General features: G+C 42.3%; 1 protein-coding gene across 3 annotated transcripts; it reads left to right on the top strand.

Moving 5' to 3' along the window:
* Window positions 1-1036: 1036 nt before the first annotated feature.
* gmppb (GDP-mannose pyrophosphorylase B) lies at window positions 1037-13003 on the top strand. Of its 3 annotated transcripts, none has more exons than XM_066698268.1 (10): window positions 1037-1059; window positions 3078-3212; window positions 3653-3733; window positions 7547-7595; window positions 7912-8054; window positions 8272-8430; window positions 8592-8670; window positions 9684-9811; window positions 10697-10879; window positions 11585-13003. In XM_066698268.1, the coding sequence occupies exons 2-10, from the start codon at window positions 3084-3086 to the stop codon at window positions 11714-11716; spliced, it is 1083 nt and encodes a 360-aa protein (XP_066554365.1). In that variant the 5' UTR covers window positions 1037-1059; window positions 3078-3083; the 3' UTR covers window positions 11717-13003. The 3 variants fall into 3 exon arrangements, with proteins under 3 accessions (XP_066554365.1, XP_066554364.1, XP_066554363.1); XM_066698267.1 differs by lacking the exon at window positions 1037-1059 and adding an exon at window positions 1134-1258; XM_066698266.1 differs by lacking the exon at window positions 1037-1059 and adding an exon at window positions 1477-1639.
* Window positions 13004-13383: the final 380 nt, after the last annotated feature.

Here is a 13383-nt window from a genome sequence, read left to right on the forward strand (position 1 = left end):
TTTTTTTTGGGGGGGGGGGTCTTCCAGTATCCTACAATGTTACGTTTCCTTAATTCAAAATAAAAACATTTAAAAAGTCTTAGAATTCTAGGGCACCTTAACTACACATGATAAACAAATTGTTTAATTGGATGTGTTATTATAGGTCACAGCTCCCCCTAGCTCCCCCACAATCACCATATCATCTTTAAAAACATTTAATTGGTCTTTACCAAGTTGTCTGTGTAGTAAGGGATATAGGGTTGACTGTGTAAGCAGTTGCCTATCTGGCATGTGCAATCTAGCTGTGTGTATTGCATACCTCAAGCATGAAGCTCTACACTTTTCAATGGAAGGTTATGGGTTAAATCCCAGTTGGGGGACACTAATGTTGAACACTTGAGCAAGGCACTTTATCTTCAATTCTCTAGTAAAATGGGTAATTGTATGGCAAACATAATGTGATATTATTATTATTATTATTATTATTATTATTATTATTTTATTATTATTATTATTTTTTATTTTATTTTTATTTTTATTTTTTTATTTATTTTATTTCTTGGCAGACGCCCTTATCCAGGGCGACTTAAAACATAAGTGCAAAAATACAGTGAAGTACAAATTACAATTACAATATATATAATATATATATATATATATATATATATATATATATATATATATATATATATATATATGATATTGCATACATATCTTACTTTAATAATAATGTTCAACCAATTTAAAATAAATCCAAGTAGGTAAAGTACATTTAAAGCATTTAATTTCAAATACTTTATGATAATACATAAACAAATGTCAAAACTCAAGACACACATTGCAGTTTGTGTGTGTGTAATTAGTCATCACCACTGTTTCACACAGCTTCGAAAGATGTCCTGGCTCTTTAATTTTTTGCCCATTCTGATTGGTCTACACAAATAACACGTAAGTCGGAAAGTCCGGCGTCACCGTAGCAAAATGCCATTGGACAACTGATTCTACTTCCTCCTTGCCACGTTGTTTTACCCGGATTGGACAAGACGCGGTGGAGGTGGCGCGGCCTAACCAGGATGTGTAATATACCATTTGTTTTTTATTATTTAGATTTGAAAATAGACAGAAAAGCGGTCGCAGCCTGCACAGCTGAGAGATAATCGGGCACAGTTTGGCATCGACGTGCTTTTACTGTTTCCTCTGCTCAGCATCGAGCCTGAACACTTCCTGACAGCTGGGCATCCAGCGGTTGCTAGGTGACCAGGTGGTAGTGCCTGTGGTATGTAAAGCGAAACACGTAACCGTTCATTAAATAAAACCCCAAATAAATGAACGTAATAATTATATAGTTATCATTATAGTTTTATTAGTGGCTCTGTGAGGTGGACTAACATTGCGCTTGTGTGTTTCACAGTGGGAGATAAACGCTCCCCCCCGCTGAGTGGTATGAGCCTATGACCCCTGACCCGAGACTGCGCAGTGCTTGTTGCTCAATGGTATTGTGGTGCGGTCCCGCCCCAAGGCTGGAGTTACTGTACGAGGTGTCAGTCACTCAAGAAATAGAGCGAAATTATTGCTTTCATACAAGCTTGGGAACTATAAGTTAAACTTAATTTCCTCTATTTCTGTTTTTATTGCACAAACACCAGGCGGGTGACAGGTGAGTGTATTGCAGAAAGCTCAACACATTGTCATTGTCACTTAGTTTGACTGTTGACTTTGAGTTAGTTTCCGAGGGATATTATATTAATGGTGATGGTGATGACTATTACTGTTATTACTTAACTAATCTTAAACGCAGGGTTCGCTTTGATAGTCACTTTTGCTTTAAATCGCACAACTTGGTACGGGTGTCATTAATCAGAAAATGGGACGAGTTTGTAGGAAACGTGTCATTTGCCACTGGTCGTGTGTCTGGTTCACATCATACACTGCGCTGTGTGTGTATCATCACGTCGTTATAGTACTGGATTTTCTGATTTCAGGAACATTTCTGAATATCTTGCGATGTTATGCCCGCACAACAAATCACAACACTGGTGCATTGGATTCATTCATTCAACCGGAATTCCGCAGCCTCTATATTATTACTATAGTAGTAGTATTGTATTATTGGTAGGTTTGTGGAGTAATCGTGATTGAGATCAAGGCTTTCCTCCTCTAATATCCTGTATTTAATGTGTTCGACTATCGCCAACAAATGTACTGCATTTTTGCTCTTAAGAAAGGCAACCAGATAAACTCGTATTTCACGAGCAATTATGTCCCCGATGATTCACATTACTGAAAAATACATGTGATCTGACGTCATGTCACAGGAACTGGGTAGTATCTACTGTCTTTGCACACAATGGGTATTCAATCGGCTATATACGATTATATTTCAACCAGGTGATTAACCGCTAGGAGGCACTCTTACACCGTTTGGTGAGTGTAGTTTATCGTGTGTTCATCATAAAGACATACATATAATGCTTATTTTTCAGTCTTCGCTATATACATACTATTAAACTATAATATTAATACACAATAATAATAATAATAATAATAATCATTGTTTTATGCGATCTAGAAAACCTAAAAGTGTCTTCAAATCATCTGTAACTTGTAGTACTCTTAACTGAGTTGTACATTTTAATTCCTCCCCATCCTCCTAGTGTAGGAAGCGGTGACTTAGCGATACTTAATGTTTTTATTCTTTTAGCATTGATTGTGGTCTTACTGCAAAAAAGACTAAGCATAAATAATGAACTACATCCCAAATATTGTGATCTGGCAATTGTAATGTACTACAGTGTTGTCTACATAGAGGTGGAATCAGTGGTCTGTAATGTTTCCTTCTATAACTTGAGCCACCCTGGTTTCACAAATGAGATCTCCAGAGATAGGATATTGTTGAATTGTGATGTATATTAAAAACTGGCAAAATATGGTCAATTGTTGTTATTATTTAACAGACAATTCAGACCAACATCTCTCTTGTGGAGTTCTCAATAAAACTCACAAATGAAAATAAAGTGATCAATATCTGTCCCAGGCCCAGTTAAAATTGAGGTGCCTGCTCTTCTTGACTTCTGCTGTCTCTGCCTCTCTTACAGTTCAAGATGAAGGCACTGATCCTGGTTGGTGGCTATGGGACGAGACTCCGCCCCCTGACCCTCAGCGTGCCCAAGCCGTTGGTGGATTTCTGCAACAAGCCCATCTTGCTGCACCAAGTAGAAGCCCTGGTGAAGGTCAGCTGATGTTCTCACTTGCCTTCTGTAATCTGAAGCTATCATCACTGCAGCATTAAGGGCATCTCATCCCACATACACAACAGTACCCCTTCACTCTTCCTTACACACACTATTTGCACCAAAATGTTTAATGGAACAATCCTGCTTCTCTTCTTTACTGTATACTGTACTATTCTATATAGTAATATTTTGAGGTAGTGACTGGAAACCACCCACACTTAAATGCTAGATAACAGTTTAGTTTGCACCAGTTGCAACATTGAGCCTGTTTTTCATTAATCTATTTTGCTCTGTTGTCAATCACCCAAGTTTTGTCCTTAATAATAATAATAATAATCTTCACCAGTTGAAATACTAAGCGTGGCAAGATTTGTTTTTCTTTAAATTCTATAAGTGTGTTATTATATATTAATTGATTTGTTTCTCTCTCTTGACAGGCGGGGGTGAACCATGTGATCCTGGCTGTCAGCTACATGTCAGAGTTGCTGGAGAAGGAGATGAAGGCCCAGGAGGAAAGGGTATGCAGCTTGGGGGTGGGGGTTGTGGGAAAGGGACTAAGGTGTTTGATAAGAAAAGGGTGGGCTCAGAGTGGAAACTGGTGAAGAGTCCATAATAATCCGGAGTAAGAGATGTTGGGTCTATAAAAGGAATTTATTATGAGCAACTGCAACAGGGACCATTCATGGGTCCGTTACAAATAAGTAAGAAGTACAAGCATTTTTATGCTGGCAGGACAAGACATAACAAGAGCCATGTGCTCACAAGTCTGCTTCTTTCTGCCTGACAACTCCGGCGTAGTACCCATATATGGTCAAGTATGAGCACATTTGACGTTGACATGTACTGGGACTTCATATGATGTATTACCCCAAAACTGCTTGTAAAAACTGGTTCTAATCAGACCCTGTTGTTCTGGGTATCAAGGTTGAACTATGGCACAGAACAGTAGCACAGTAAGACTGTGACCTCCCTCATCCACAGACACAATAAAAACATGCAGTTTACATCTCCTAGTTCTGACCCTATTCATAAGAACATAAGAAAGTTTACAAACGAGAGGAGGCCATTGGACCCATCGTGCTCGTTTGGTGTCCATTAATAACTGAGTGATCCGAGGATACTATCCAGTCTATCGTAAAATGTTCCCAAATTTTCATCTTCAACCTCATCGCTGGTGAGTTTGTTCCAGATTGTGACAACTCTCTGTGTGAAGAAGTATCTCCTGTTTTCTGTTTTGAATGCCTTGGAGCCCAATTTCCACTTGTGTCCCCGCGTGCGTATGTCCCTGCTGATCTGGAAACGCTCCTATGGTTTGATGTGGTCGATGCCTTTCGTGATTTTGAAGACTTTAATCAAGTCCCCACATAGTCTCCTCTGTTCCAGGGTGAAAAGGTTCAGTTCCTCAGTCTCTCAGTAGGACATTCCCTTCAGACCTGGAATAAGTCTGGTTGCTCTCCTCTGAACTGCCTCTAGAGCAGCGATATCTTTCTTGAAGTGTGGAGCCCAGAACTGTACACAGTATCCAGATGAGCTCTAACTAGTGCATTGTACAGTCTGAACATCACTGCCCTTGTTTTAAATTCTACACTTTTGACAATATACCCTTAACATCCTGTTTGCCTTTTTTATTGCTTCCCCACATTGTTTGGATGGAGAAAGTGAGGAGTCCACATAGACTCCTAGGTCTTTCTCATGCGTTACTTCATCTAGTTCTATTCTTCCCATAGTGTAATTATAGTGGACATTTTTGTTACCTGCATGTAATACCTTGCACTTGTCCACATTGAATTTCATCTGTCCGGTGTCGGCCCACAACTGAATATTATCTAAGTCCCTTTGAATAACCTGTGCTCCTGAGATTGTATCTGCTGAGCCACCTATTTTAGTATCATCTGCAAATTTGACAAGTTTGCTAACTATCCCAGAGTCCAGATCATTAATATAGATTAGAAAAAGCAAAGGCCCTAGTACTGATCCCTGTGGAACTCCACTAACAACCTCACTCCAGTTAGAAGCAACTCCTCTAATTGACACCCTTTGTTTCCTACACATCAATCAGTTCATAATCCATCTACTTACATTACCCTGAATGCCTACAGCTTCCAATTTGAGGATCAGTCTTTGGTGTGGAACCTCATCAATAGCTTTTTGAAAATCTAAGTATATCGTATCATATGCTTTCACACGATCTACAGCTGCAGTTGCATGTTCAAAAAATTCTAATAAATTAGTAAGACATGATCTGCCTCGTCTAAACCCATGTTGAATATCTCCAAGAATATGTTTTTCATTAAGATGCTCCCCTATGTTATGTTCTATTTTTTCCAACATTTTACAAGTGATACCTTGTACTTACTGTATTTTTGCACTGTATGTTGTAAGTCGCCCTGGATAAGGGCGTCTTCCAAGAAATAAAAATAATAATAATAATATGCAGGTGAGACTGATTGGTCTGTAATTTCCTGGCTCAGTTTTGTCCCCTTTCTTGTGGATTGGTATGACATTTGCTGTCTTCCAGTCAGTTGGCACATCCCCTGTTCTAAGTGTCATTTGGAATATTTGAGTTAGCGGGTTATAAATAATTTCCCTCATTTCTTTAAGTACTGTTGGAAATATACCATCTGGCCCAGGTGATTGGTTTGATTTTAATTCTGCTAGTCCCTTTAGTACCTCCTCCTCATTTATCCTGATCTCTCTTAGGGTTTGACTGGACTAGTTGTTAACCTGTGGCATGTTATCCATTTTTTCTTTTGTAAAAACCTCTGTGCAATACTCATTTCGAACATTTGCCACATCTTGTGCATTTTCCAAGATACTTCCATTTTTGCCCTTTAGCTGTTTCACATCCTCCTTCCTCCTTTATTGACCGCTTGCTGTTGTAATATTGAAAAAAGCTGTTAGCATTAATTTTAGCTCCAAGAGCTATGTTTCTTTCGATTTACCTCTTTGCTTTCCTGATCCCTTTCTTAAGATCTCTTTGAAGTTCAACATACTCTTTGTATTTAGTTTTGTCTCTATCCCTTTTGTATGCGCTATACAACATTTTCTTTCTCTTGATGTTTTTTGGCATACTTCTATTGAACCATTTTGGCCAATGTTTTTTGGTCCTCAATTTGATCAGTTTTGGTACAAATTGCTCCTGAGACTCAAGTAGTATATTCTTAAAATATAACCATCCATTTTCAACTGAATCTGTATCCAGTGTGCTCCAGTCTTACTCTTCTATGTGCCGCCTCATACCTTCAAGGTTTGCTTTTCTAAAATTTTAGACCTTTGTTTTAGACTTGGTCCTTGTTTTTTGGAAGTATGCCTCAAAGCTAACCATATTGTGATCACAGTTTGCCAAGTGTCCCTCTGACTCTTATCTTGGTCATTTGAAAAGATCAAGTCAATGCATGCACTCTCTCTGGTTGGTTCTCTGACAAATTGAGTTAGAGGACAGTCATTTACCATCTCAACCATTTCAATTTCTGCTTCTGTAGTCCCAACTGGGCTTTCTCAGTCTATGTTTGGGAAATTTAAATCCCCCATTATAACAGCCACATCCTTGCTACATGCAGTCATGATCACACTGTACAATGCAACATCTTTCTGAATATATGAGTTAACCACCTCTTTGATATTGCCTGTCCCTCCTAAACTGTGTGTATCCTTTCAACTTGTATTCATCCCCATCATTTTCTGTAAGCACTGTTTCTGTCACTCACAGTCATACGCCAGCACTGTGGCTCTATGTCTAACATCTTGTTCCTTATACTCCTGGCATTGAGGTACAAACATTTCAGCACTTTCCTACCAGCAGTTTCCCTTTCTTTTCTTTCCTTAGTGGAACATGTTTAAAAGATTATCAGAATAGTATTGTCATCGGTTTCTTTGCTTTTTTGTGTATAGTGATATTATAATGGCATAGTGTATTGCTTTTCCTTTTAAAACTGTTTGTTATTAGTCAAATGTTTAGTGATAGTATTACTTTGACAGTATAATATCACAGTGTCACAAGTTGGCTCCCACTCAGACAACAACTTGTGATAAACCTGATCTGAGTCTTTAAAACATAAAAATAAGGATCTGCCAATGAAATTGATAACACTATACAGGATATGTATACTGAATTACGGTTGGCTACTGCACTTTTTTGCTGCCTGATTTCATACAGAGATTTTGTTTGTCTGTAAACATGCATTTATATTTCCTTATTGCAGCTTAACCCCACTCCTATTATTGAATCTACCCCTTTAACTTTAACGTAACTTTTTACTGTGACTTTAGGCTGTTTTCCTGCAATTTCCATGGTTCACTGTGTTTAGTGTCTCTTTTTCTCTGTCTTGCAGTTAGGGATCCGAATCTCCCTCTCCCATGAGAAAGAGCCGTTGGGAACAGGTAAGATACAATCACTGTTGAGGGGGCAGGTGAAAAGACTGCTGTCAGCCAAGAAGTGCCTGGCTTAGAACACATAGTTAGCTCAGAACTAGCAGGCAGTACATCACCTACAAGACTGAACATAACCATCTGAGAGAGTCTACTCTGAAGCAGCACAGGAGATGGTTGTGTGTGTGCTGGCTGGGGGGTTGTTAGCTTGCGACCATGGCAGTGCTGAGTTGATGGACTGATGCTGGCTCAGTGCCCAGTGCAGGAACCAGGGCTGTGGTACCCAGGTGTGGTGGTGGTTCTAGTAATGTTTATTTGTGTGTTACAGCGGGGCCCTTAGCCCTGGCCAGAGAGCTGCTGACAGACAGCGAGGAGCCCTTCTTTGTGCTCAACAGCGATGTCATCTGTGACTTCCCCTTTGAGGACATGCTGAAGTTCCACAAGCACCATGGCAAGGAGGGCACCATTGTGGTGAGTGTGGCCATCTCTCCTAGTCCCACTAACCTTCAACCACCTGGTTCTCCACAGCTTTGCATGAGAGAGACTGGGCTTTTTACCCTTAGTCGAAGATCTGATAATTCGGATTAGGATTCAGTTGGTCTTAGAGGGCCACCCACTGACCTGTATCTCTCTGGTGTGGGTCGCAGCAGTGTGCCGTGGCAGTGTTTCACCCCTCTGTGTTATGCAGGTGACCAAGGTGGAGGAGCCTTCCAAGTACGGTGTGGTGGTGTACGAGGGGGAGAGCGGTCGCATCCACCGCTTTGTGGAGAAGCCCCAGGTCTTCGTGTCCAACAAGATCAACGCCGGCATGTACATCTTCAGCCCCACCATGCTCAACAGGATCCAGGTCAGGGCCGCTCCCGTTCTCAAATAGGAACTGCTGATTGTAATTCTTGGCTTGGTATTTCTATTAGGCTGCACTCAATAGACACACAGCCATCACCTGGGGCTTTTCAGAGCGCCATTATGTGAGCCACTTATCTTCCTGTCTCCTTTCTCTGCTTACAGCTCAGGCCCACCTCCATCGAGAAGGAGATCTTCCCAGTGATGGCTCAGGAGGGACACCTGTATGCCATGGAGCTCCAGGGTGAGAACGCCAGCCACACACACCGGACCCCTACTGGTACTGGGGCTGTCAGACTCGCTAGTTTATTACCATTGCCTAGGCAGGGTTCTTCTATGTCCTGGAAAATGGCAAATATAATTTCCAGGCTTGTTCATGGAAATAATAAAAGTTAACCGATTGACCCAAGGTTCACAGCAGGCGTTTGTGCACTGGATAAAGCGGTTCATATTAATATCGCACCACTGAGTACATTCAATTATATTTTCAGCTGTAGAAAGAGTGGTAAGGAGCAGTGATTATAATGTTGTGTATCCTTAGGGGTAACCAAAACATATCATGGAAAATTAGCTGTGTGTTACTGATCGAAGCGTGAGATTTATTGCAGTTGCCTACATCATTTCTTCACACAAAGATCCATGGGAGATTGATAAATAACTACCCAGCTATGCTGTTAAAGCTCACTCAATGGAATCCTTTATGAAATAATTTCGGGATACATTACTTACTAGCAGCCTATTTCATCTACTGTAAATGTGTTCTCCCCACGGAGCAAAGTTTAGCAAATATAGCGTACATTTCGCTACTCCCACCATAAAGAGACTATTAGATACTATATAAAAGATACTATTAACATATGACAACCATGTAAGCATAATTTTAGTAAGCTCCCAAACTAATAATTCAATTCATAGTCTTTTTTTTTTATTTGGAACATGTACACCTTTTGTATGTTTGTCTTGCTGTCTTGTTTCTAGCCTCTGTGATCCCTTTCTGACTTTGTGCATGAGTTGTGTTGGCTCTCTGTGTCTCGGTGTGTCTTTATCTGCCCACTCCTTTTCTCCTGCTGGCTGGCTGGCTGTCAGTACATCTCCTAGATCCAGCAACAAAAGATGTTTAGACCCTAAAATGTAATTTCTATTTCCCATCCTGCCTCCTGATACATTCTAACCTTTTAAGATAATTGGAGGATATTTCTATTTGCATGCAAAAGCTGTCAAAAATAATTGTGTGTGTGCGGTGTGTTATATGGGCAGGGTTCTGGATGGACATTGGTCAACCCAAGGATTTCCTGACAGGGATGTGTATGTACCTGCAGTCAGTGAGGCAGCACAGCCCAGACAGGCTACGCACCGGGCCGGGCTTTGTGGGCAATGTACTGGTGGTGAGTAAGATGAGAGGGCACTCTGTCCTAGGGTTTTTTCCACAGGCAGGGAGAACCCCAGACCGTCCAAGGAATCCCTTTCTGAAACCTCAAATTAGGGTTGCACTTCCAGCACTGCCTCCATGGGCTCATAAACCATCCTAATTCATTTAGGAACTGCAAAGAAAATGTTAAATTTGGATCTGGATACTCACAGCACCATTCACAATCTCATCTTTAAATAACAACAAGTGCTGAAAAAATCTAAGTTTTATGTGTATATTGACCAAGAACAAAAGCAGACACCTGTCACCATTTAGCTGTTGCCCATTTTACACTTTGTCCACAAGAGGGCATCATGAGCTCATAATTTACCAGAATGCCAGTGTTTTCCCAATGATGTTTGAAGGAACCAGAGTTATTTAATTGACTAGTTGTTGTCTTATTTCAAGATTCACAAACTTTGCAATCCAAACCTAAATCGGCAATCTGTGTAAAACATAACTAAAACTAAAACAAGTGATATTGAGAAACTGTGCTGTAGACTCCGTGAGAGAGAATTGGTCGACAGCTCTGACCCCGTGCCCACTGCTTTGGTAAATCACGATGCGAACCTGTGAAGACAAATTGGAGATCAGAGAGGAGGCAACAATCTTGCCAGCTTGAACGCTGTATACAAATTGCTCAGAGTACTCTGAGACCGCTCCATGTTTGAAAGTCAACCAGCCATATAAACATATGAAACAGCTGCACTTTTGTTGTTGTGTTTTTTGAAGGACAGATTTTGACCTTGACGAGGCCTAATTGCTGTCAGGACACCAACAGTGCACTGGTGTCTCAGTTTTGCCAAGAGAGACTGCAGCATTATAAACTCTCCTGCACACCCTCTTCTCTCCCTCTCCCTAGGACCCCACTGCTCAGATTGGGGAGAACTGCACCATAGGGCCCAATGTGACTCTGGGGGCGGGGGTGGTCCTGGAGGATGGGGTGCGGATCAAGCGCTGCACGGTGCTGAAGAGCGCCCGCGTGCGCTCCCACTCCTGGCTGGAGTCCTGCATCATTGGCTGGAGCTCCTCAGTGGGCCAGTGGGTGAGTCTGCCACACTGCTGTCTGTCTCCTCTGAGTGACTTACTGTGAGCGCTGCTGTTCACCATGAGTCACTGACGACACACACACACACACACTCACACACACACACTCACACTGCTGCACATGCATACAACTCCTACCAACACAGCCCTAGAGTCATGTCATCTGCTGCTCTTCTGTCTCCCTGTCTCGCTCTCTCTTAGCTGCGTTACGGTCTCTCTCTGCACTGTCTCACTGCCGCTCTTTTCTTTAAGCTGCATTCCTCTTATGGATTTGTCTTTTATACAACAATAAAGAATGAATAATCACTCAGCCATTCTGTATTAACTCAGACCTTCACTGTACCGTTTAATCGCTCAATCAATGTGCCAGTGCAGTACTTATTAACATAACATTAGGTAACCTTCTGCAAGGAAAAATAGCACCTTTATCTAGTTCTATACATCACTGTTACTGTCTCTCTTTGCCCTTTCCCTACTGTCTGGCTCTGTCAATTGTGTTGCTGTCTCTCTCTGCCCTGCACAGTTTCTCTCTATCTATGCTACACACTGGCTCACTCCTCTCTCTCATCTGTCTGTCTCTCTCTACACTCTCCCCCGTCACTGTCTCTGCTATGCTTGCCTCCCTTTTATACTGTCTCGGCGCGCGGCCCAAGTGTGGGTGTACTGGTGTGGTCCCTTCAGTGACGGCCTGTGTGTCTCTCAGGTGCGGATGGAGAACGTGACGGTCCTGGGCGAGGACGTGATCGTGAATGACGAGCTCTACCTGAACGGAGCCAACGTTCTGCCTCACAAGTCCATCGCGGAGTCCGTGCCCGAGCCACGCATTATCATGTAGGGCGGGGGGCCTTCACTGGGCACAGGGTGGCAGCCAACCAAGGAGAGACTGAGACAGAGACAGAGAGAGAGAGAGAGAGAGAGAGAGAGTGAAAAAGACAAACTGATGGAGGGAGGGAGGTAGGGAGGGCCTGCCAGCCAGAGACTTGGAACGCATCACGCATGAGACCGTTACTGTACGGACCAATGAGTACTTAAAACATATTGTGAGGCATCATAACGTGTTTGCTTTGAGGATGTTAATTACTGATGGGGGGTGGGTTGTGAGTGTGGAAGGGTAAGTGTGTACAACAGTGTGAAAGGGAGACAGGAGAGTGTGTTGAGTGTTTGGATTAAAAATGAAAAACTGGACACCACTGGTGACTTAGTTTGCAGCCCAAGGATCTCAAAGCAGCTGTTTGCACAAAAAAATATCCCAGAGGGGAGATATTCTTTACCACCGTCAATCTGAAACACTGCTGCATTGTGACAGCTTCTTTCAGACAAAAGGCAGAAACTGTCTGGGCAACTTAAAGACAGGCTGAAAGTGGCTTTGTGTCACATTGCCTTGTGAAGCTGGTAACTATACAGTTGTTTTTGTTTATCACACACTGATGCAATCATCAGCAAGAGGCCTATATAAGATTAGCGTCCTCTTCATTTTGTCCTCTTCTTAGCAGTGCCGCTATATACTTATCTCCTGATATTGTTAATCCATCAGTGGACCACCTAATGTGTATAAAAGGGGCCATGACTTACCCTGCTGGCCAGATGGGTACTGTGGCAGTGGATGGGGATTGAACCCCAGACACTGGTGTCATCAGCATCACACTCAAGCCAACCCTCAATGAGACCTCAGTGCAGAAATCTCTAAACTTCCTTCTGAACCGAGCAGTGAGTGAATGCGGGGCTGTTCGAGCACAAACTTAGGGATGATGGTGTTTCGAGCTGATCTCCGATCCATGAGTAACCGAGATGGCTGTGAAATGGACCTTTAATGGTCTGCTGTTGAATTCTACAGAGGGGTGGGGGGAGAGCGTGTGTGAGTGTGTGTGGGTGTGAGTGTGGGAGAGGTGTGTGTTTCCTGCAGCCGCCAATTATGAGCATCTTAAAGTGTTAATGGGGGACAGATGGGCGAGGCCAGGCGCTGCAGAAGGATGCGGGATACACTGCCAGAACCTTCCTTGCCCATGCCTCTCTGAGGACCGGCCTGCCAACTTCGGGGACAAGCAACCCCAACTGAACAATGAACACTCAATGCTAATATTTTATGGAAATCTTTTTTTTAATATATATAATTATTCATCCATTCTTTTGTCCGGGTCCAGTTTTTCAAGATCTACAATGTGCTGTATTCAAGGGTTGTGTTAAGCAGCTCCTGAGCCCTAGGTGAGAAGCAGTGGATGGGTCAGGAAAGGTCCCTGTGCTGCTTTGTTTTCACAGTTTCTCTTCCCTCTAACTTCACTCTTCTATAGGTTTCCCTGTCTCTCCTGTTAAAACTGTGGAGCACAGTTCCGTGTGACACTGTCCTCCGAGAGCACTGTGACTTCCGGTGGACGGCAGTGCTGATATAGGGCAGCAGTGTGGAGTTGTGGTTGTGGGTTCAGTCCCAGGTGGAGGACACTGCTGCTGTACCCTTGAGCAAGGTGCTTTACCTAGATTATTATTATTATTATTATTATTATTATT

This window comes from Amia ocellicauda, chromosome 3 (assembly GCF_036373705.1).
Source record: "Amia ocellicauda isolate fAmiCal2 chromosome 3, fAmiCal2.hap1, whole genome shotgun sequence".
In the NCBI taxonomy this organism is placed as follows: domain Eukaryota; kingdom Metazoa; phylum Chordata; class Actinopteri; order Amiiformes; family Amiidae; genus Amia; species Amia ocellicauda.

Excerpts from the sequence above, each read along its gene's own strand:
- gmppb (XM_066698268.1), top strand. The coding sequence starts at position 3,084 with ATGAAGGCACTGATCCTGGTTGGTGGCTATGGGACGAGACTCCGCCCC. Across the intron at positions 8,431-8,591 it reads CCATGCTCAACAGGATCCAG|CTCAGGCCCACCTCCATCGA; the intron begins GTCAGGGCCGCT and ends CTCTGCTTACAG. Across the intron at positions 8,671-9,683 it reads GTATGCCATGGAGCTCCAGG|GGTTCTGGATGGACATTGGT; the intron begins GTGAGAACGCCA and ends TTATATGGGCAG.